The 23683-nt window shown below is 43.1% G+C and overlaps 1 protein-coding gene across 1 annotated transcript in view; it reads left to right on the forward strand.

Moving 5' to 3' along the window:
- The window catches only part of Fbxl20 (F-box and leucine rich repeat protein 20), a 57578-nt gene that overhangs the window by 7616 nt on the left and 26279 nt on the right, over positions 1–23683 (forward strand). Inside the window, 1 exon segment of the mRNA XM_032911756.1 lies at positions 15210–15271. Within this exon segment, the coding sequence (XP_032767647.1) occupies positions 15210–15271 (62 nt within the window).

Raw genomic sequence — 23683 nt, forward strand, 5'->3', positions numbered from 1 at the left:
AGGACAGCCAGGGCTACATAGTGAAACAAAAAAGAAGGGATTCTAATGTGGTCATGGCTGACAGTAGATCCTTATATGGGTTGTGGGATGCAATTTATATACTTGATTGGTTTTTCTGAATTTTGTGATTTTTTTGAAAACAAAGACACCCCCCCATCACACCCAGACACACACACACACACACACACACACACACACACACGGATGAACTAGTAGTGCTCTTTTACTTTGCATTAGCTTTTGAAAACTTTGGATGAACAAAATGACATTAATGAATAATTTTTTTCTGGGTATATGAAATGCCTGGTATTACAGGGATAGGGAAGTAACCTCTTGTCTAGTAAACAACGTTTTTTGTTGTTTAAATATTTCTACAAACTCGATATTAAGGGGCTGTTTTGGCCTTCCTTGTGTCTTGGCCATAGCTGACAGTTACAGTCAGGAATGTCGTTAGCTCATTTGCTTAGTCCTTTAACTTGCTTTTAAGGTTAAAGTCACCTATTCCATTAGATTACAATAGACATGGATTTGGTTAAATATGAAACATACTGGCAGTTTCTTCTGTTTACCCCTTAGCCTCAGGAATTGTGGTTACACTGAGAAAGAAAAGTGCAACATTGTAAAAATGAATAGATTGTTCTGGGCATGCCTGTGTAGCATGTTACATAATATGGAGATGAAGTCCAGTAGTGTACCCAGTATTTGCCAAATAATTTATAATCAGTATATCAATTACAGAACTATGATGTTTGTTGATATAACTTTTTTTATAATCTTTTTGTTTTTAAAGATTTATTTATTACATATAAGCACACTGTAACTGTCTTCAGACACAGTAGAAGAGGGCATCGGATCCCATTCCAGATGGTTGTGAGCCACCATGTGGTTGCTGGGATTTGAACTCAGGGCCATTGTAAGAGCAGTCAGTGCTCTTAACCACTGAGCCATCTCTCCAGCCCTTAATGTAACTTTAAAAAGATTTTTAAAATTATATTTATGGGGTTGGCGGTCTTAGAGGGTAAAGGACAACTTGCTGGAGTCAGTTCTCTCCTGTCATGGGCACTAGGGATGGACCCTGAGTTCTAGGCTGGGTGCGAAGCTCCTTTACCTGCTGAGCCATCTTGCTGGCTCCTGTTTATGATCCACTGCAGGATACAGACAGAAGAATGAAGGGTCATTTAAAGTTTACAGTAACAAGAGACCATAGTCAGAGCTTATTCTAGGTGGTTCATATTTGCAGAGAGAGTTTATTGGGGGAGGGACAAAAAGAACAAATAAAGACTACTAGATTAGGGCAGGGTCAAGATGCACTAGGTTTTAGACCTATGTGGCCCTTCGTTGGCAGGCACAACAAAAGCTATTACCAACTCAGTATATCCTGACTGTCTGTGACTTTTAGCTGGGCACAATTTTTTGCACTTTTAATCCCAGCACTCAGGAGGCAGACAGAGGCAGGTGGATCTCTGAGTTCAAGGCTAGCCTGGACCTCAGAGAGTTTCAGGACAACTAAGGCTATACAGAGAAACCCTGTCTTAAAAAATGAATGAATGAGGAAAGGAAGGAAAGGAAGCAAGCAAGCTACTTTAACTTTGTTTTCTTCATCCTGTAAAAGCAGGTGAAGAACGGCTGGAGAGATGGCTCAGCAGTTAAGAGCACTGGCTGCTGTTCCAGAGGTCCTGAGTTCCATTCCCAGCAACCACATGTAACTCCAGTTAAGGGTATCTAATGCCCTCTTCTGGCCTCCGTGGTTATCAGGCACACACGTGGTGCACAGGCATATGTCTAGGCAAAATACAAGAAAAGAAAAAATATATATATGTTACCAAGGAAAAGAGTAAAGATTTGTAGTTCCTGCTGATGAACAATTAAACAAGGTTAAGTGGAGGACTTGCAGAGATCTGTGCTGGTCTCAAGTAGGCTGTTAAGCAGTTTATGGAAGGGGAGACTTGGAGTCATGGAGGAGAATGATGCTGGGCGTGATGACGCAAGTCTGTAATCCCCATACTCTGGACTCTGAGGCAGTAAAGTTGCTTCATTTTCTAGGCCAGCCTGGGCTACATGTATGATCCAGAGGAAGAAGGTCTGTTTCAAAAAACAGCACAAAGGTTGGGGATTTGGCTCAGTGGTAGAGCGCTTGCCTAGCAAACCGCAAGGCCCTGAGTTCGTCCCCAGCTCCAAAAAAAAAAAAAAAAGATTAAAAAAAAAAAAAAAAACAAGCACAAAAAAATGTTTTCACTTTACCCTAATTTTTGAACCAGCTCATTTGTATCTTTTAATATTTAGATTTTGAAATTAATTTCAATAGGAAAATGAAAATGTTAAGGTATCATACAGAGTTTATAAAAGGAAATTGTTGACTTGTGAACTATTAAAATGCACTTTTGCCATGTGTGGTGGTATCCCAGGCTTGTGACCCAGCACCAGGAAACTAGAGGATTTCTGTAGGCTACCTTGGGCTGCAGAGCTCGACTGTCTCAAGGAACACAGTGATAACATGTCTGGGCCAAAGTGTACCCACTCTTGAAACTGGTTTAAAATGTACTATAAATAGTCTCCTTATGTTGTTAGAACTCTTGGAGACTCTTAGAGAATTGCTAGAGTTCTCCTGTCTCCGCCTTTCAAGTAGGTAGGAATTCAAGTGTGTTACTGCCCTGAGGTTTACAGAGTGTTAGTGTTATGGGGCCTGGTGAGACAGCTTAGAGGATAAGAGTGTGTACTCCCTTTCCAGTGGCCCTGTGTTCAGTTCTTAGACCCCTTGTCCAGTGACTCACAACCACCTATAACCCAGTTTGTCTGGCCTGCTCCAGGCACTGCAGTCACGTGCATACTAGTTTCTGCTCATACATGTGTACGCTTACGTACACACACATACATGATTAAAAAGTGGAATTTTAAAGTATATTTTTTGTGTTTGATTGGATATATTACAATAATCTAGTGTAATTCCACTATTGTACATAGCATTATTACAAAGTTCCCTTTCCATTCTTCCATTGTCTAAACTCTAAGGTTAGTTTTACTGTGATTTTCTGCAAAGAGATTAGATGGTTAATTTTTTTTAAAGATTTATTTATTTATTATATATAAGTACACTGCAGCTGTCTTCAGACACACCAGAAGAGGGCATCAGATCTCATTACAGGTGGTTGTGAGCCACCACGTGGTTGCTGGGAACTGAACTCAGGACCTCTGGAAGAGCAGTCAGTGCTCTTAACCACTGAGCCATCTCTTCAGCCCTGGAGCTTACCGTTAGTAATTTTGGAATTTATTTATATTTATAGTGCCTGCTCACCAGCATTAGCTCTGAAGCCGGGGTTTGAACTATGCAATTTCTAGTCACCATCTATGTGACTTTGGAGAAGTTCTTCAGATTAAGCTGAGTCTCTGATTTTCAGTCTCTGTAATGAATATAATACCTCCACCCTGAGGACTGAGTTCTGAGTTTGTATAGCATGAGCAACCTGCCTGACACACAGTGAAGGCACAAGAAACTGCCTACTGTTGGTACTTTGTAGCACACAAGAAAATAGGCTTTTTGTAATTTAATATTTTGAAAACCTTAAAATAACTCATTGTTTATTTTTGGTCTTTTGCTGCTGCTGCTGTTGTATTTTGAGACAGTCGTCTCACTACGTAGCCCTGGCTTGCATAGCCGGCCTTCAACTCAGAGTCCCCCCTGCCTCCGCATCCCAAAAATGTGCACTGCACCCAGCTAGTGTTGGTCTTTGAAACAGGGGATCACATAGTTGATGATGACCTCAAATTTCTACTTCTCTTCCTTTCACCTCCCACGTGGTTCAATTTTGGGCGTGCGACCCCACACTCTCTAAGTAAGACTTCACCGGATAGAGGGAAAGCCCTTACAAAGTGAGGACTATATAGCTGGCCGTCCCCTGAGTAGATACATGTTCCGGTTTGTTTGACCCTGCAGTGCCCTGAGCCGCGGCCTGCGTGGGTGCGTGCAGCAGTCGCTCAGCACTTTCACTCTGCCCAGCGCCGTCCTCAGTGTTGGGCAGTCCTGGCGAATGCCTGCCGGGATGAGATGCTGGCACTGAAGTGTAAGTTGACATTTTAAAACACTGGATCAGTCAGCTTCACCCCGGAAACTGGCCGCTCTTTGCTTGTTAATTGTGGACACTAAAGCTAGGACAGAGCTGAGTGTAGGCAAGAGATGTGTTTTGATCAAGGAGCCTGTGGGGCAGAGACTCCAACACTCATCCTTCACAGCTGGCTAGAACCTGTTTTCATGCTCCGTGTGTCGCTCTATAAGTTTATGTTTGAAGAAAGTCACATTACAACTTACTTCTGCAGTTCACTTGTAGAAAACTGATATTTTGAAATTCTCTTTGAATAATTTAGAATATGTGCTTAATGCTATAATTTCCTAGTACATCATCATGAACTGTAACATACAAAGATAAGAGGTCTCATTAATATTCAGTATTCTTAGTCACAACTGACTTGTGTTATATAAACACCTCTGAAATGTAGGCCTGCCTTTAAAAGTCCAACAGAAAAGTACAGCTTTGCAAAGTCAGCAGATTCCTTACAGAATGGAGGAGGTGGGAGTGTACTTACAGCTGAGTGTTGGTTAAGCCAAGGCCCTGGGTTCAAGTGCTACCTAGTGCTATGTAAACACGGGGGTGAAGGCAGGAGGATCAGAAGTGCAGGGGCAGCCTCCCCTCATAGGAAGTTTGCAGTCAGCATGGCATGCTTGAGACTTTGTCTCATAAGTGGAACAGACAACAAATAGTCAACTCTGACGGGTGCTAAGGCAGGGGAATTGTTGTCGTTTTAAGACCATCCTGGGCTATAAAATGAATGCAAGACTAGCCTATGTTTTTAAATCAAGTCGTATCAAAAACAAAAGAGAATAATGGTATTTACTGTGTTATTTTTATTGCTGTAGTTTTACAGAGCTGGAAGAATAACCCGGGGCCTCCTCATGATATGCTAGCAGGGACTGAGAACACTCAGGCCATCAGTCCCAAAATAATTGTATTCACAGAGACCTTATGTTTCTGAGATGGTGGATTATGGGCACTAAGTGACATAAATTGCATATGAGTTGATCAGTCCCTTACGCAGACAGAAAGCTGTGGTTTAAATATAGGAATCAAGATCTCAGGGGACCTAATCTTGGCATAGCTGTGAACTCACATTGAGCACTGAGGAAAACCATTTAACTTTGTTTTTATGGCTTTAAAATAAGATTTCCAATGTCTATTTCCTTGTCATAACCTGAGTTGAGTTGAGGCTATGAAGAAATTAAGCACTAAACTCTCACTGTTCAATAGTGATTTCTGAGTTATGATTACATTATTAAGGAGAAAGAGTTGAATATGAATTCTCTTTACTATAACTCTCCCACTTTTTTTTTCTTTTTTTTTTTCGGAGCTGGGGACGGAACTCAGGGCCTTGCGCTTGCTAGGCAAGCGCTCTACCACTGAGCTAAATCCCCAACCCCAACTCTCCCACTTTTTAAAGGTAAATGGGGAACCTGTGTGGCCTTCAAATTTGACACAAGTTGTCTTACACATTACACATCCCCTAAAACGTAGTTTCTCAACCTGCGGGTCACGATCCTAGGTCACATACAGATATATTTACATTGCGATTTATAACAGTAGCAAAATTACATTTGTGAAACAGCAATGAGAATAATTTTATGGTTGGGAGTCACTACAATATGAACCATATTAAAGGGTCACAGTATCAGGAAAGTTGAGAATCTTCAAACTATGTAGCCCTGGCTGTCCTGGAACTTGCTCTGTAGAACCAGGTTAGCCTTGAACTCAGATCTATCTACGTCTGCCTCCCAAGTGCTGGGAGAAAAGGTGTGCACCACAATGCCCAGCTCAAAACACACTTTTAATGAGACAGCTAATTAAAGTCGCTGCTTCTCTGAGGCTAGACATTCACCAGAGATTTAACTAGAAAAGAAACAGGGTTAAAAAAGCATAGCTAAGAAGTAGCACTCGCTCCCTAGTGACTCTGGAACGTTATTTCGGAGTATATACTTATTTATTGTTGGGGTTTTGGTTTGGATTTTTTTTTGTTTGCTTGTTTGTTTGTTTTGGGGGGAGGTTGTTTTGTTTGGTTGTTGTTGTTGTTGTTTTGGTCTAGGGCCTCAAGCACCAGGCAAGTTGCCATGCCTCTGAGATTCCCCCTCCCCCACCCCACACCCACCCAGGTTTTTTTTTTTATTGTTTTTTGAGACAAAGACAATGGATATGTCTTCGAATACCCCCAGTGTTGTTTTTAAGTCAGGGTTTCATGTAGCCCGGGTTGCCCACATAATCAGGTGTAGGTAAGGCTGGCCTTGAACCTCTCATCATCTTGCCTCTGTTCACTAAGTGTTGGGATTACAGGAGTATGTGACTACCGGTAGTTTTTTGAGATTGGGTCTCACTGTATAAACCCAGGATAGGTCTATCCCTGACCTCCTGTATTCCTCCATCTGTTCAGTTACCAACACCACATATTTCTTTGTACCCTGGTCTGGCTTTGAACTTACTAAATAGTCAAGAATGGCCTTGAGGACCTGCTTTCCTACCTCACATCCAAAGTGCTGGTCTGGAATCACGGACACATTCTGGCACTCCTGTTTTTGTCACGCTGAGATAGAGCCCAAACCTCTTGCTACATCAGGCCCCCCTTACTGGCTTTAGTTTAAAATGATTCATACAAGGTGGACGGGGTAAGAGCTCTCTGTAGAGGAGTTTCAGGCTGCAGTAGTCCTGGAGGAAGAGGCTGCAGTTTCTAGGTTGGTGCACACTGAGCGGTTGGTTCAGAAGCACTTGTAGTCTGCCATGCCTCTGAGCCTCAGCGCAGGAAGCTTTGCCGGCCCTGGAGTTTGAGGCTTCGGTCCTTGTCAGCAGTACACACACACTCATGTTTCCTTGTTCCCCACCTTCCTCTGCCTCCTGAGTGCTAGGATTAAAGGCACACATGCCACCACTCCCAGCAGGAAGAGGTATTCTGAGGTCCTCTTGCATCTGGTAGAGGGGTTGGGTACTTGGGTGCCACAAGACATGTGTGAAAGTCAGAACAACACTTGAAAGCCTCTTTTCCTCAGTGGGTCCTGGGATCCAACACCACCTGTCAGACCAGCTCTCGCCCGCTCAGGCATCGCCTCTCTAGCCAGCAAGGCAGTTTTTAAGGCAGTCAAGCTTTGCCTTCCCTTCCTGTCCCGCCCTGCCCCACCGCACCCCGCCCCACCCCGCCCCTCCCTTTCCCCCATCTGACTTGAAATTCGTGATCATTCAGCAGCCTCAGCTTCCTCAGTGCTAGGATTATGGCATCATCACATCCAGTTCAGTTCCACACTAATGACTAATTCAGCCATCAAATAGTTACTGAGTGCCTTGTGGGTGCCTGCTGCCTCGAATACTAGGAAATGTAAAAATAGACAAAACAGGCAGAATCTTGTCACAATGGAGTTTAAAATCTAGTTAGGGGAGATAGGTATGAAGGATACTGTGTAAAATGCTAGTACCTTCTGGGACCAAAAGTGCAGCGCAGAGACTTATCAGTAGGAATTGCTGGTGTGGATGGGGGGTAGGGAAGATTATGAATGAATGGCCTTGAGGACCTTTAAACTCAGGATTTGTTTCTGGCAAAGTAAGGCACAAGGATCTGTGGGAGCAGAACGTCACATGGCTTGTTTGAAAATACCTGTTGAGCCAGAGGTGAACCTCAGTGAAAGACATCTGCTTAGCATCCTTAAAACCCCAGTTTTGCCTCAGATGTAAAGTGCACTTCTGCTTTCTGGAGACATAATTATATAAAACACTATTTGAGACTATTATAAGAAATTAGAAGGAGACAGTGCCATGTTGTACCCAGTAACTGTAGTAGAGATGGACAGAAATAGTTTGGTTCTGGCCATTCAGGTCAGGAAGCCCTTTTCTTCATGCCTTCAACTCCAGCAGCACAAGGCAGAGAGAGAGGCCGATTACTAGGCATAGGCCAGCTAAAGGCTGCATATCGAGGCCTTTTCTCAAAACAACAGACAAGCCTACTACCTTGTGCCTGTGTGTGACCCAGTGACCCATCTATTGGCACATATGAAATGTCTCTGAGATAGGACCCGAGTCTGAACTTGAAAAGTACCTGTTTACTTTTCTCTTTGTTTTGTTTTGTTTTTCAAGACCTGGCCTTGAACTCACATAGATCTGCCTAACTCTGCCTCCCAAGTACTGGAATTAAAGGCATGCACCACCATATCCCGACCGTCTGTGTTTGTTTGTTTTGTCTTATTATTTATTTTTTATTTTTTTAAAGATTTATTTTATGTAGGAGTACACTGTCACTGTCCTCAGACACACCAGAAGAGGGCATCTGATCCCATTACAGATGGTTGTGAGCCACCATGTGGTTGCTGGGAATTGAACTCAGGACCTCTGGAAGAGCAGTCATCGATGCTCTTAACCACTGAGCCATCTCTCCAGCCCTACACCTTCGTTTTTAATTTTTTTAATGATTTATTTATTTTCGTTTTATGTGTATTGGTATTTTGCCTGCAAGGCAGTCTTGGCTCACCTGGAACTGGAGTAAGGAACAGTTGGAACCTGCGTGTGGGCGCTGGTACAGGGTTTGCTGTCATTAAAAGCTACACAGTTTGTGTTAGGCCTGGTGGCTCGCACCTTTAATCCCAGTACTGGGTAGGTAGAGGCAAGTGGATCTTTATGAGTTTAAGGCCAGCCAGAACTATATAAGATAGAAACCTTGCTCAAAAAACAGAAGCAAAGACTAGCACTGATTAAAGACATGTGCAAGAAAGGGCTTCCTGACCTGCACGGCAAGAATCCAATTATGTCTCACCATCTCTACCACAGTTACATCATACCACTGCCTCTTAACTTCTTATAACAGTCACAAATGGTGTTTTAAGTAATTGTGCCTCCAGAAGGCAGGACTGATACAATCTGTGATTTTATTGGAATACCAGATTATGTAGCACATGCCACCGTGTCCTGTGGAGGTCAGAACACAACTGGCAGAGGTGTTTTTCTGCTTCCAAAGGGAATTGAACTCAGGAGTCCTCAGGAATCTGAAATGTTGCTCATGACAATAAAACCAAGTAAGGAGACAAAATATGGAACAGAAAAACAGAATAAGTGTGTAAAGAGAGCACAGGAAATGGCTTGGGCACTTAAAGCACATAGTGATGACCCCACGTAAAAGCTGTGTGAGGTCTTGCATGCCTGTCACTCCAGCACTGGGCCTGGGGAACAGAGCAAGGGGAATTGCTAGGATTCACGGCCTGGCCATCCTAGCTGGAAAACATCCCCACACCTGTGAAATCCACCCCCCCACACACACACACCCCCGACATCCCCTTCTTACCCATGCATGCAGTGGACATGTGTGCACATGTGTGTATATGCCTTATACGCAAAACAACATTATCTGAAGTGCAGGTAGAGAAGTGTGGACAAGATGGAGACCAGCATAACGTGTGCTGTTTGAGTCAGACATTAGAAAGTGTGCAATGTGGAAAGCGTGGCCTATTGTAATGTGCGTGTGTTCTACACGTATTCCTTTCTTGGTGTTTTTTATCTAGAAATGTCTTTGTTAGAAAAGGTTTAGTCATGATGTGGTAATAACTGGTCATAGTTTGTTTCTAAAGAGCGGTTATATTGGGTGGAGAAATTGTAAGCTTATTTTCCTTCAGATTTATTTAGCATACAAAAATGTTTTTCCTTTTGGATTCTGGCAATAAAACCAGCCAATTGGAAAAACATCTGGTATTGGTTGAGTGAAGGAATGACATAACCTTATGAAAACTACTTATAGGAAAAGTGTTTTTAAAAAATCTTCTCAGCTGGGCGGTGGTGACACACACCTTTAATCCCAGTACTTGGGAGGCAGAGGCAGGCAGATCTCTTGAGTTTGAGGCCAGCCTGGTCTACCCAGTGATTTCCAGGACGGCCAGGGTTATACAAGAAAAACCTTGCTCTTTTTTGAAAAAACAAAAAAAAAAAAAAAAAAAAAAGGAAAAATGAAAAGAAAAAGAAATCTAGCTTTTAGCTATGGATCTCTTTATGAGTATTCTGTCCTAATCCCTCCCCAGAATATTTCAGATGCCGTAAAGCTTTAACCGATGGGAGGCTGCCATTGGATGTTCCAAAGTTTGTTCAGATCTGTGAAAATGAGACCAGTGGTCGTACATTTTTTTCAGTGAAGAACCTTTTTTTAGGGGTGAGAGTGGGGGTAATAGTTGTTCTCTAACACTCCGTAATCTTAATACTCACTCTTAAATCACCATCAAGTAGCTTGGAAGAATTGAGTTTGCCCTGGCAGTTTTGTTTCTCTCTAAAAGGTCACTGGGAGGCTGCAGCCTTTGGCAGCTGACTGCTTTTGGAGTGTGTAATAGGCTGTTATTAGACTGGGGGGGGGCTCCAGTCAACTGATTCCTGTTTCCACATGGTCTTTTGTTCTGAAAACAACAGAATAAGACACCTATCTGTTATTAAGTTACACCCTTGAGAAGGTAAACAGACAACCTTTAAAAAGTGTGTAAGTTGTGTATGGAAAAGCTTTTGTGTCTAAGAACTACAGAGGACCCTTCCTAGTCAATAAAACAGCCCAGTTTTAAGATTAAAGAATTGAATAGGTCTGGAGCTTGTAGTAGGCTACTTGCCTACTCTGTGTACAGTGAAGCCCTGGGTTCTATCCCAGCGCTGGATATTTTGTTCCAAACAAGTGTAGGCAGGAGTATAGAGAAATATCAAGCCTTATTTGTGACAGAAATGTTGACTGGCGTAGCCACTATAGAAATCAGTTTAATGACTCCTTTAAAATTGTGTCAAAATGTCACATGACCATAACCCCATTCCTAGATGAATTAAAAATAGCTACTCACACAAATGCTAAAGCAGCAGTATTACCATATTCGAAGGCTATTAAGATCATGAATGAACGAGAAAAAGTGGCATATACAAAGGACCTGTTTGTTATTCAACTATTAAAAAGAATAAGAGTACTGCTACTATGTCAATACATCCCAAAACCATTGAACAAACGACCAGTGATTCATAAAACATCACATTTCCGTTCCCTTTGTAAGAAATAAACAAGCATAAGAAAATTTATAACCTGAAGAAAATCAGTAGACGTTTGAACTATAAGAGAGCAGCAGGGTTTCCCAATGACTGCTATTTGGACACAGCAGAGGGATAGAGAACATTTTGGAACTAGAAGAGGGTGATAGCCCAGCAGCTTTAAGTACATTAAAATGCACTGAGATATCCTAAAATGCACACTTAAAAATAATTCATTATTTGAATTACTCTTTTTAAAAAAGCTTTTCAGAGCCAGGCAGCAGTGGTGCACGCCTTTAATCCCAGCACTCAGGAGGCAGAGGCAGGCGCATCTCCTGAGTTAGAGACCAACCTGGTCTACAGAGTGAATTCAGGGACAGCCAGGGATACATAAGAAACCCTGTCTTGAAAACAAAGAAACAAACATTTTTTGAGTGAATGTGGTGATACATTTCCTCCAATCTCTGCCACCCAGGAGCCTGAAGCTAGAAGCTAGCTGGGGAACTCAATGAGACCCTGTCTCAACAATAAAATACACGGACCAACCCGATGTCTCAGGAGTTCAAAGGACCTGGTTTCCATCCCTGGGACCCATATGAGAGAAGGCAAGAACTGACTTCTGCAAACTCTCCTCTGAGCTATATATGTGTATATGGCATTCACCTCCATGCACAAATAAAAAGGGAGATGGATTTTTTTTAATTGAGAAAAGTTTTTAAAGGGTTGGAAATAAATGCTTGTATATGCAAAGCCCTGTGTTTAATCTTTACGTGCCAATAAATTTATGATGACTAATTATATGTGTTCACTTTTTTCTTTTTTTTGGAGCTGGGGACCGAACTCAGGGCCTTGCGCTTGCTAGGCAAGCGCTCTACCACTGAGCTAAATCCCCAACCCCATATGTGTTCACTTTAAGGGGTTTGTTTATACTAAAAAAAATTTTCTGCTGTTTCCCTCCCCATATCTCTTAAACTAACACATCTCTTTCCTACCCTTAGACATCATAGCAGCCACACCCTAACCCCACCCCACTTTTGGGCACCAGCTCTACAATTCTGCAGTATGAATCTGTTGATACAGTTCTGTAGATACATAGATACACAGACATATACCTGCAGGGTGATCTACTGATACTGTCACTTCAGAGAACCCAAATACACTGAGAAATTGAGGCATATGAGTTCAAGGCTAGCTTGGGTTGGAGATCAAAACCCTGTTTTAAAAACACAAACAAAATATTAGAGGAAAAAAATTTTAAAACTGCAATAAGCAGGCACCAAGACATTTGTTGTTTGCAGATCTGCCTTACGTGAACTATTAAAGCTTGAAGGAAATGGTACCAGATGGTGACTTGGAAAAAAAACACTGAAAATGTTAATTACAGAGGTAGATTTAAAAGACTATAAATACATTGTTCTTTTATTATTTTGACTGAATTGAAAGACAGTTGAGTAATTAAAAACTATAGTTGGGGTTTATCAGATAAATATATAATAGCAAAAGGAAAAAGAAGTCTTATAAGTGCAGTTTCTGTGTTTTATAGGAATAAGCAATCTGACCTACATTGTGGCTAGTCAAGGTGCATAATGGGATTGCTAGAGCAACAGTTATGAAAATAACATAATTTTTTTTTACATGAAGGAATTAGTGGATAGAGACGGCTCAGCAGTTGAGAAAACTTACTAGGCATGGCAACACATGCCTTTAACCCTGTCACTTGTGAAGCAGAGGCCAGTGAACCAATGAGTTTGAGGCTAGTCTGGGCTACAGGAAAAGAAAACAACAACAAAAAAACCACCTTTCCTTGCAGAGGAGCAGTTCTGATGCCCAGCAGCTACATGGTGACTCCAGAGCTCCAGGGGCCTCGGCTCCCTCTTCTGTCCTCCACAGGCACTAAGGCATGTGTGGTGTAGACACACACACATGCAAAACAGCACACACTTAACATAAGTAAATCTTCATAATGGAGGCATTATAATGGCACAACAGACATTTTCTATTGGAAAGTATGAAGAAAGTAAAAGAGGAACAGGGCTAGAACTCACCAATGAGTTCTTGGAAGCTTGTAACAAGATGAGGTGCAACCAACCGCTCAAGAGAGTCGCTGGATGAAAACTGTCCTGGGCCTGTGAGGAATCACTGCAGAGGGCACTCCGAAAACTGTTAGGAGGGAAAATAAAATAATGCAGAAAGCAAGTAGAATGATTAGACGTGCCGAATCAGCTAGGAATGGGCTAAACACTTCAGCCAAAAGTCATGGCTTGTGGCTGGGTATGGTGGCGCTGGCCTTTAATGCCAGCATGTAGGAAACAAGCAAGTGAATCCCTGTGGGTTCAAGGCCAGCCAAGGCTACAGCAGTGAGATCCTGTTGGGTTTTTTTGGTTTGGTTTTGTTTTTGAAAGACATGGGTTGTAAGACTAGATAATAAGATTGAACTTTATGCTGTGTAGAAAGATGTATTTCAGGGGTTGGGGATTCAGCTAAGGGGTAGAGCGCTTGCCTAGAAAGCACAAGGCCCTGGGTACGGACCCAAGCTCCGGAAAAAAAAAAAAAAAAGAAAGATTTATTTCGGGCTCAAAGGCACGAATGGGCTGAAAACAAAAGGGTGGGGGGTGCTGTGCTGAGTACACCAGAGTGGGGTAGCCTAGGCTGGACTGTGAGCCAACATTAGCATTAAAGAGAGTGAGTACTTTAGAAATAAACATTAAAAGCTTACAACGAAAAAATTATCAGAATTATTGGAAGAAATCGAGGTAATCCTGAATAAATGGAGACATAATCCATGTTTCCAATTTTGAAAACTCAGGATTTTTAGGACAGCAGTGCCTTCCAGGTCTGTGGCAAGGACATAAATGTTATATAGTTGAAAGGCACAGCATGGGGAATCCAGAGACTGTATTTTCACTTTTGGGACAAATGAGACAAGATCGGGGACCAGTCAGTGTGTCCACATGCAAGCAGGTGGGTGGGTTCATACAGCAAAACCACGTCAGGGGCAGAGTGAGAGCAGAGGCTGTAGGCTCATAGGATAATGCAGAGGGGGAGTCTTTATGCACTTAGCTGTACAGAGTTACAGTGTAGCACATCAAATTCAGGAATCTAACAACAGAAAGGTAAGAAGGCATTCTGTCTGGGGTGACACAGGTCCTTAATCCCAGCACTCTGGTGGCAGAGCCAGGTAGATCTTAAGGATCTCAAGGCCAGCCTGGTTTACAGAGTTCCAGGACAGCCAGGACTACACAGAGAGAAACCCTGTCTCTCAAAACAAAAACAGAGGAAAAAGAATTGGTCTGGAGGGATGGCTCACACTGACTGGTCATTCAGGGGACCCAGATTCAATTCCCAGTAACCACATGGCAGGTCACAACAATCTGTAACTCCAGTTCCAGAGGATTCATCACACTAAGCATTCATATGGCAAACTTATGAATTCAAAATACCCATTCACGTGAAACAAACAAACCTCCATGTGACGTGCACACCTTTAATCCCAGCACTGGAGGCAGAGACAGGCATATCTGTGAGTTCAAGGTCAGATAACATTCCAGTATTTGGGAACAGGGCTCAGTAGAAAGTCCTGAGGACTTCAGTTAATCCCAGACACTCACGCCTGGAGAGGCTGGGGTAGGAGCTCCAACCGCAACTCACAGAACAAATAAGGTACCATTTTCAGACTACAGGGGAGAGGCTGCTGTGTTTAGAGGTTGGGGAAGTTCTGAGTTTAGAGGGGAGGCGGCCTCCAAGTTCTGTAGATTGGTATAGGCGCTCAGTTAGATAGAAAAGCTACCAAAGTTTAGGAAACTGATATATTGTCCCACCATACCTTGGGGCTGTTGTGTCTGGCTGTGGTTCGGGAAATGGAATCGTCGGACTTAGGCTAGCTAGTGTTTGTTCCCTCTGAGCCATCTCCCCAGTCCCCATGGTACTTCCAATGTGTGCACACGGGGGAGGAAGGAAAGGGGTGACTTGCAGCCCTGGGTCCTCCCTACCTCGTGGTTCCCAGGGGTGGAGCTAGGATCATCAAGCTTGGCAGTGCTTACTTCCCAGGCCGGTTTGCTGGGTCCCCACTCATTTCATTCATAACATTTCTCTTGAGGGAATTTTATCCAAATTTTATACAATGTTAATGTCTGATGAAGTGATTTTTGTTTTGTTTTACAGATGTTCTCAAACAGTGACGAAGCCGTAATCAATAAAAAACTTCCCAAAGAACTCCTGCTAAGGTACATCTGGGCCCTTATTCTGCATCCATCAGTAGCATATATATTTGTATGTGAAGAAAAAACTTGTTGCTAGTTTTCTCTTTGCAGTGTTTATCAGGAGAGTCCAACCGTTTTTTGACATTGTATCCTACAAATGTGTTAGGCAATGTTCAAAGCTTTCATGCATCAGAAGGTCAGAGGTAATACTTGCTTGGTCTTTATTACCTGGAATTTTAAATTTATTGTAACAACTTTTTTAAAAAAGATTTATCTATTATATATAAGTACACTGTAGCTGTCCTCAGACATACCAGAAAGAGGGCATCAGATCTCATTACAGATGGTTGTGAGCCACCATGTGGTTGCTGGGATTTGAACTCAGGACCTCTGAACATGCAGTCAGTGCTCTTAACCACTGAGCCATCTCTCCAGCCAGTGACAACTTTTAAAATCCTAATAGCAGTGTTTAAACTCAGACCTGCGTGTGATTTTGCATCTTGCCTTTGCTTTTACCTTATTGTAAGATAGGTCGAAAAACTCCCAAGAGTAGTTCTGGTAATGCTGTTTTCCTACTGCTGTTAAAATGTCACCTGTACTGGGGACTCACTTGATGAGATGCCACTGTTACTCATTTTCAGGGCACCCGTATATTGCCTGCAGTGGGGCACACTTACACTTCTTTTTCTTTCTTTCTTTCTTTTTTTTTTTTTTTTTTTTTTTTTTTGAAACAGTTTTTCTGTATAGTCTTGGCTCTCCTGGAACTCCCTCTATAGACCAGATTCAGACACCCATGTCTCTGCCTCTGAAATATTGGGCTTAAAGGTGTGCGCCACTAGACTGGGCTCTTTTTTCAGTAAAAAGCAGCCTGGTTAGCCCAGTGGTTAAGAGCACTGGCTGCTCTTCCAGAGGTCCTGAGTTCAATTCCCAGCAACCACATGGTGGCTCACAACCATCTGTAATAGGATCTGATGCCCTCTTCTGGTCCTTGCTTGCAGTATTCAGAATTCATCAAATTTGTGTAGAATTTATGTTGACTCACTCTGGAGCAGTTACTTTTCACTATTTGTGGTTTTATGTGTTCTCTTTCAGATTTTATATTTCTAAATGCCCTCCCCCCATCTTATCTTCAGGGTAAAAGGCATAAAAAGCCTAAATAGTTCTTTTGTCTTTCTGCTTTATATAGGGACATGATCACGTCTGGATGTGGTATTGGTTGGGTGATGAGTTGGGGTGCCCTAGACAATTAGGATGCTCACAGATGTGGAGGCTGAGTACAACTGTCTGTCTGTGTCTTCCGTGCTATATATGGCTGTCAGTCATGTTTTGTTACTTAATATTTATTAGACATCGTTGACATGGATCTATTAGAAATCTAGTCTGAAGCCAGATGTGTTGGTGCACACCTTTAATCCCAGCACTGGGAGTCAGAGGCAGGTGGATCTCTGAGGCCAGCCTGGTCTACACAGTGAGTGTATGCAGAGGGGGAGTCTTTATGCATCGAGAACTATATAGAAAAACGTTGTTTCCAAAACAAAACAAAAAAAAACCCAAACAAACAAAACACACACACACACACCAACAACAACAACAAAAAAGAAACAACACAAAGGGACTGGAGAGATGGCTGAGCGGTTAAGAGCACTGACTGCTCTTCCAGAGGTCCTGAGTTCAATTCCCAGCAACCACATGGTGGCTCACAACCATCTGTAATGGGATCTGATGCCCTCTTCTGGTATCCAGATGTATATGCAGCAGAGCGCTCATACTTTAAAATACTCTGGGTTGAGTATGCTGATACCTGGGAGGTGAGGGCAGAGGATCAGGAAGTGAGGGCTATATAGTCAATTCAAGACTAGCCACGGCCAAGAGCCCTTTCTCAAAACATGAAGATAAAATAAAAACTTAATATGAAATTGAACAGCTTTTTGTTTAGTAATGAGCAACATTAGTCTCCTTTAGTCAGTAGAACATGAAAGGCTTTTTTTCTTAGATGCCTAGTCATAGCCCTGGCTGGCCTGAAACTCTGCCAGAGCACTGGGATTAGACGTATGCAGCACACACACATGGCAAGCCTGATACTCTCAATGAACTGTGTAAAGGTATCTTGTATTTGAACAAATGGAATGCCTTAGTGCTTGCTACAAAACAGGACTGAGTTTGTTCTCAGAACCCAAGTAGAAGTAGAGAGGGATGAAGGACAAGTTCTGTGCCCTGTACACAAACATCATAGTGTGGCCCTCTCACCACCCCTATCAATGAAAGATTTAAAAAGACTTCTAAACCCTATCTGTGTGGAAGAGTAAGATCCCAACCTAGTCAGCCATGTTGTGAGCACAGCATATGCTTACCTTCCTGCTTTTGCATCATCTCCAGGAAGAAAGGGAGGAGCAGAAGAGGGCTGGCAGGTAGAAGAAGGAAAGACAGCTCGGCTTAAAAAGCACATGCTAGACAGGCACTCTGCCAGTGAGCTACGCCCTCACCCATTTGTTGAATTACAGAGTCACCGAGAGATTTATATGTGATGGTTTTTGGTTTGCTGTTTTTGAAACAGTCTATATTGCCCTGGTTCTCCTGCAGTTTACTATGTAGACCAGGTTAACTCCAAACTCACAGATCCTCCTGCCTGTGCCTCCTGAGTACTGAGATTCAAGGCAAATGCCACCATTCCCTATGATGTAGTTTTTAGATGAGTTTGTTTGTGCATTTGTTTATTTTATGGCTTCACTGCAGCTGTCTTCATGCACACCAGAAGAGGGCATCAGATCCCATTACCGATGGTTGTGAGCCACCATGTGGTTGCTGGGAATTGAACTCAGGACCTCTGGAAGAGCAGTCAGTGCTCTTAACCGCTGAGCCATCTCTCCAGCCTCCGTTTATTTTTATTTTTGCTCTTTATGTAACTTTTATCTTCGGAGTGGTTTTGTTTGTTTCTTCAGGTGTTTTGTTTTGTTTTGTTTTGTTTTTTGTTACTTTTGAGATAGGGTCTTCTCCCAGGCCGTCCCTCTGTGCCTGATTGCTGTCCCTCCTCCTCCCCAGTGCTATGATCGTGCTGCCACCATCCCTAGTTTATAAGTCTCAGAAGCTAGAACTGTTTCACAGACGCTCTACGTTGTTATGTCACCTGTGACAACACATGTCATTTGTCATTTTTATTGTGATTTTTTTCATTATTGTTTTAGAGAAAATGTACAGGCCCTATTGAATGAAGACAGCCCCTGTCGTGTTTCTAGCTCTAAAGGCAATGCTCCTTCGATGTAATAACCCAACAGTCAGGAGTGTCAACGTCAATCTGCATAACCCTCTATTCATAGAGCGTTGCTCACATAACATCCCATGACCCTGCAGGTACAGAAGTGAATACAATTTTCACTATGTCATCTTTGTGGCTTAAAGTTTTTACACTCAATTACAAGCTGTCAGATTCTAGTTTTTTCTCACATGGCTAAATTATTTTTCTAGAAAGGTTTCTAATTTCATTAGAGTAATACTTGAGGCATGACTCATGTAGATGAATAAGGTAGACAGGGTGTGGCCTGCACACCTGTAATCCCGCACTTGGGAAGCAGAGTCAGGCAGATCTGAGTTCAAGGATAGCCAGGGCTAAGTAGTGACGTTAGTATACCTGTCTCAAAAAATAATGAATGACTAAAAATAGCATAAAAGACGTTTTCTTCAGTGATTTCAAACTTAGAAAAAAGTCGCAGTATAGATCCCAACATTGTGGACCCCAACAGTGCAGACTCCAACAATGCGGACCCCAATATTGAGGACCCAACTGTATGAACCCCAACAGTCAGACCCGAGCTCCCCTTTTTTGCTGAACATGGTGATGCCTTCACCCACATGTTCCCAGTGTCCAGGAGTCTGAGCCCATGAGAAGAGGAGGCCAACCTGAACTGTATTCAGAGCAAACCAGAACCTTGGTGGGTGGGCGTGTGAGGAGGAGGAGCTGGCCCTCCTGAATTGCTGGTGCAGCCGCTGTGGAAAACCCAGCCTGGAGGTTCTCAAAAAGCCATATTTAGAGATTCCGCATCACCAGCATCCCCACTTTTATAGCTAGAACAGTAATAATAATTGGGATGGGGACTGGTACAAAGGCTCTGTGAGCAAAGAAAGCTGTTTGCCACTGTGCACAAAGACCTCTGTTGGTTCCCTAGGGCTGCTGCCCCCAAATAAATAAATAAATAAATAAATAAATAAATAAATAAATAAATAAATAAATAAATGTAACGAAGTAGTTAAAATGGCCGAAGTAGCACTATTGATAATAGTCAAAAGCATAAATAACACAGTTATTTATAAACTGAAGAGCAAACACTGTGATAAATCCACACACTGGACTGTTTCTTTATCTTAAGAAGAACAAAGGGTAGATGTATCCTGTGACCTGTGTGCATGATCAGAAGAGGCCAGACACAAAGGGCCTAATAACTATGCCGATTATAGGCAATGTTCTGGATAGACAAAGCCATGGAGGCAGGAAGTAGAGTGCAGTTGCCTGGGGCTGGGGTTGTAACTGGTACTCAGTGTCTGCCCGGAAGGTGGTGGGGTTTGGCTTTGCAGAAAACTCCACAGGCGGGGTTGGGGATTTAGCTCAGTGGTAGGCGCTTGCCTAGGAAGCGCAAGGCCCTGGGTTGGTCCCCAGCTCCGAAAAAAAAACCAAAAAAAAAAAAAAAAAAAAAAACTCCACAGGCGAGGCATTTGGGTGCCACAAAATGTGTGTGCAAGGCAGAGGGAGAACTGAACTGTAGGAAATGCTTCACTCCTTTCTCCGTGGACGCCTTGTCGCATCTGTACAGCAGTTAAGGGAACACTAGCTTCTGAAAAATGCAAGCTTCTGATTTGTCAGTTGCCTTGAAGCTATTTTCAACTGCCAATAGTTAACACTCTCAACTCCAACCAGCCAGTATGGGGATTGTCTCAGATAATGTAATACACAAAAATAAACCAGGCTATCAGGTCGATAGGTTTAGGGACCTGCAAGATTTTAGGCCAAGTTGTGAGTTCTGTGGTAACCAGTTGGTTGTTAGCCTTAGAGCTCTTTTTCCTTATGGGTACTTAATGGCCACTGGCAAATACCAGGTTACTGTCTTTCCATGTTTGCTCTGGGTGCAGAGATAGTTAATATTGATCCCTAGTAACATCTTTTCTTAGATTGTAGCCCAGTTAGTCTAAACCTGAACCAGTCACTTTAACTGACCCACACTAGTCAGCTAGAGGGAAGTGGGCCTGGAGAGTCAGAGTGCCCACTGCAGAATGTGACACAAACGAAGCCATGAGCCTCTTCAGTCAGAGGTCCCTCGAGTGCGGTTTCTGTCGGCCAGCCTTTTGATAGGTTTCAGACATCTGCACTGCTATGACAAAATATCTGACCTAGATAAAACATTACATGATGAACAGAAGTTTATTTCTCAAGAGTTCTGGAAACAAGGTCAAGGTATTGATACTTGGTGATCACCTTCTCAGTACATTGTAACCTAATCAAAGATAGAAAAGGGTCCACTAGCTGGGCCTTTAATCCCAGAATCTGGGAAGCAAAGGCAGGCAGATCTCTGTGAGTGCAAGGCCAGCCTGGTCTACAGAGTTAAGTTCCAGGACAGCGGGGGTTGGGGATTTAGCTCAGTGGTAGGCGCTTGCCTAGGAAGGCAAAGGCCCTGGGTTGGGCCCCAAGCTCCAAAAAAAAAAACCAAAAAAAAAAAAAAAAAAAAAAAAGTTCCAGGACAGCAAGGGCCACACAGAAAAATCCTGTCTGGAAAAAAACAAACATACAAAAAAGAAAGAAAAAGGTCCTTATAAGGACCTTATTCCCTGATAAAAGTACTATCTAGTCACCTCGTGAACTATCTACCTCTCAAAGCTCCAGTTTGCTTTCTGTCCACTGGTACTCTCCAGAGTCCTCCCAGCGTAACTGTGTGGCCGGAGACTTCAGTAATCATCCTGACTCCGTCCCGTGGGTCCTAGGCTGAACCCGCACACCAGGCTTCCGTCTGAGCTTGCGGTGGCGGTTTGACTGACGTGCATTCTACACCGGTTTTACAGCACTTTGACTTTCTCATGGGTCCTGGGGTATAATGTTCTTTTATTTGTTTGCTATTTGGTGTTTTTTGCCATCTTGGCTGGCCTGGAGTGCAAGCTATACATCAAGATGACTCAAACCCCTAGAGTTGTCTTGGCATGGTGGCACTCGGAAAGCAGAGGAAGGAGGATGGCTGTGAGTTGAGGCCAGCCTGGTCTGCAGAGTTCCAGGATAGCCAGGACTTTGTAGAAACCCTGTCTCAAAAACACAAAAGAGCAAGAACAAGACTCTGAGTCTGTCTACTTCTCCCTCCTTAGTTTTTACTTAGGGATCTGGGTGCACCGTGTAGACTGTGTGTGTGTTTGGTAGCTAGAAGCTTTGGAAGCTAGAAAGGGCAAGGAATCCCTTGAAATTGGAGTTGTAGACGCTTGTGAGATGTCATGACTGAAAATATTCTTAGTTTAGTTGTGGATCAAAGGTAATTTTCTATGTTTTAGGTAAACATGTAATAGAGTTACCACTTTTATTAGAAAATAAGGATTCTATTAACCATGACTTTACCCCAGTAAAGCATTATCTTACATTTTTTGTTTTGTTTTGTTTGAGACGTGGTCCCACTGCAGCTCTGGCTGTCCTAGAACTCCCTGTGTAGACCAGGCTGGCCCCAAGCTCAAGAGATGCGCCTGCCTCGCCCCCTGAGCACTGGGATTAAAGGTGTTCTGCACCAGGCCATCACTTACCCACTTGTATTTCTTCAAAAAGAAAGAAAGAAAACTCCCCGGAGCTTCCTGCTCAGGAAGCATCTGGTCAGGCTGAGAGGAGAGCTCTGCTTTTCCCATCCCATAGCCGTGGTGTCTGTTCATCTTCATCCTGTGTCATCGTCACAGGGCGCCTTCCCAGCTCCCGTGCGTGGCTGGCGTTCCTTTACCACAGAGCCCGGGCGTGATGGCTTCTGCATAGAACATGATGTTCCGCATTGCCCAGGATAGACAGAGAGAACTGTCATTAGTATTCCTACAGTACTTTATAGGTGTGTATGAGTCTGCACGTCTGTCTGTGTATCAGATGTCTACTGTAACTACAGAGGCCAGAAGAAGGCATCGGATCCCCTGGTACTGGAGTTATAAATGGTTGTGAGCTGCCATGGGTTCTGAGAATCAGAACCATTGCTTTTCTCACTTTTGTGTGTCGCTAACTTTTACTTCCCTGTAGTAACTGTTGTCTCTAAAGTTTGCTGCCTCCATATGTTAACTTAGGCCTAGTCCTGGAAGCTTCTAGCCTCCTTACAATCGATGAAGGCCTAGAATGTTTTTAGCCTCTGAGACTTGCTGCTGAGTACTCACCCTTCTTGTTCTCACTGATCTCTGATTGGCTGATTGAGTTCAGCTCTTCTGGCTCAAACTCCTCTCCAAGCTGACTGATTCAGTCTGGCTTCTCTCTCAGCTTCTCCTGAACTGCTCTACTTTCCTTGAAACTAACCCGAGCAGTCTGCTCTAGTCCTCTGGCTCCTGCCCATCCCTGCCTCATGCTGTCTTTCCCTGTGTCTAGCTTGCTCTCCCCGCAGCTTGTCTTCCTGCAGCTGTCTGTCAGAACCACGCTCACACTTCTCTCTCACTCTATTCTCTCCCTTAAATGGCTTTCCTTTCCTTTCTCTTTCATGAGAGTTGGGCATATCCTTTTGTGTCAACTCTTTCTCGAATTCATCACTTCATCTGCTACTCACTTGGAGTAACATGAGTGAGTCCTTCTACTAACTCACTTTACCCGCACTGTAACACTGAAGGTGTGCACGAAGGGCTGAGCCTTGTCACACCTAGAAACAGGTTTTTCAGTAAATAACAATCTCTGGGTTCACAGTGTGGTCAAATATCCTGCAGCATTTTGCTTTTTTTTTTTCAGTTTATCATTTATTTTATTTTATGTGTATTCTACCTTTATGTACTCATGTGCACCATGTCTAGCGTCCTCATTAGATCCTCTGGAACTGTAGCTACAGGTGGTTGTGAGCCACCTGTGGGTGCTGGGAGTTGAATCTAAATCCTCTGCCAGAACAAGTGCTCCTAACCCCTGAGCCATCCCTCCGGTAGAAGTACTTTAACTTAGAGCAGTAGAACTTTCCAGAGAGTTCCAATAGTAATATAGATAATAAAGAAGGTAAATGTTGTTATAGTTTGGATCTTGAATGTCTTCAAAAGGTCCATGTGTTTGAAGACTTGGTCCTTAGTCTTTGGAATCAGGGCCTAAGAGGAGGATATGGAGTTACTGGTGGTGAGCCCTTGAGGGGGACACTGGGATCCTGCTACTTCATGCCTCTCTTTGCTTCCTGGCTATCACATGTCCCTTGCATGTTACCATCCCACTTCACCAATGATCTAAGCAACAGCACAACCAAGTAAGTGTGTCATGAAACATGCAAT

The sequence above is a fragment of the Rattus rattus genome, chromosome 9, assembly GCF_011064425.1.
Source record: "Rattus rattus isolate New Zealand chromosome 9, Rrattus_CSIRO_v1, whole genome shotgun sequence".
Classification (NCBI taxonomy): domain Eukaryota; kingdom Metazoa; phylum Chordata; class Mammalia; order Rodentia; family Muridae; genus Rattus; species Rattus rattus.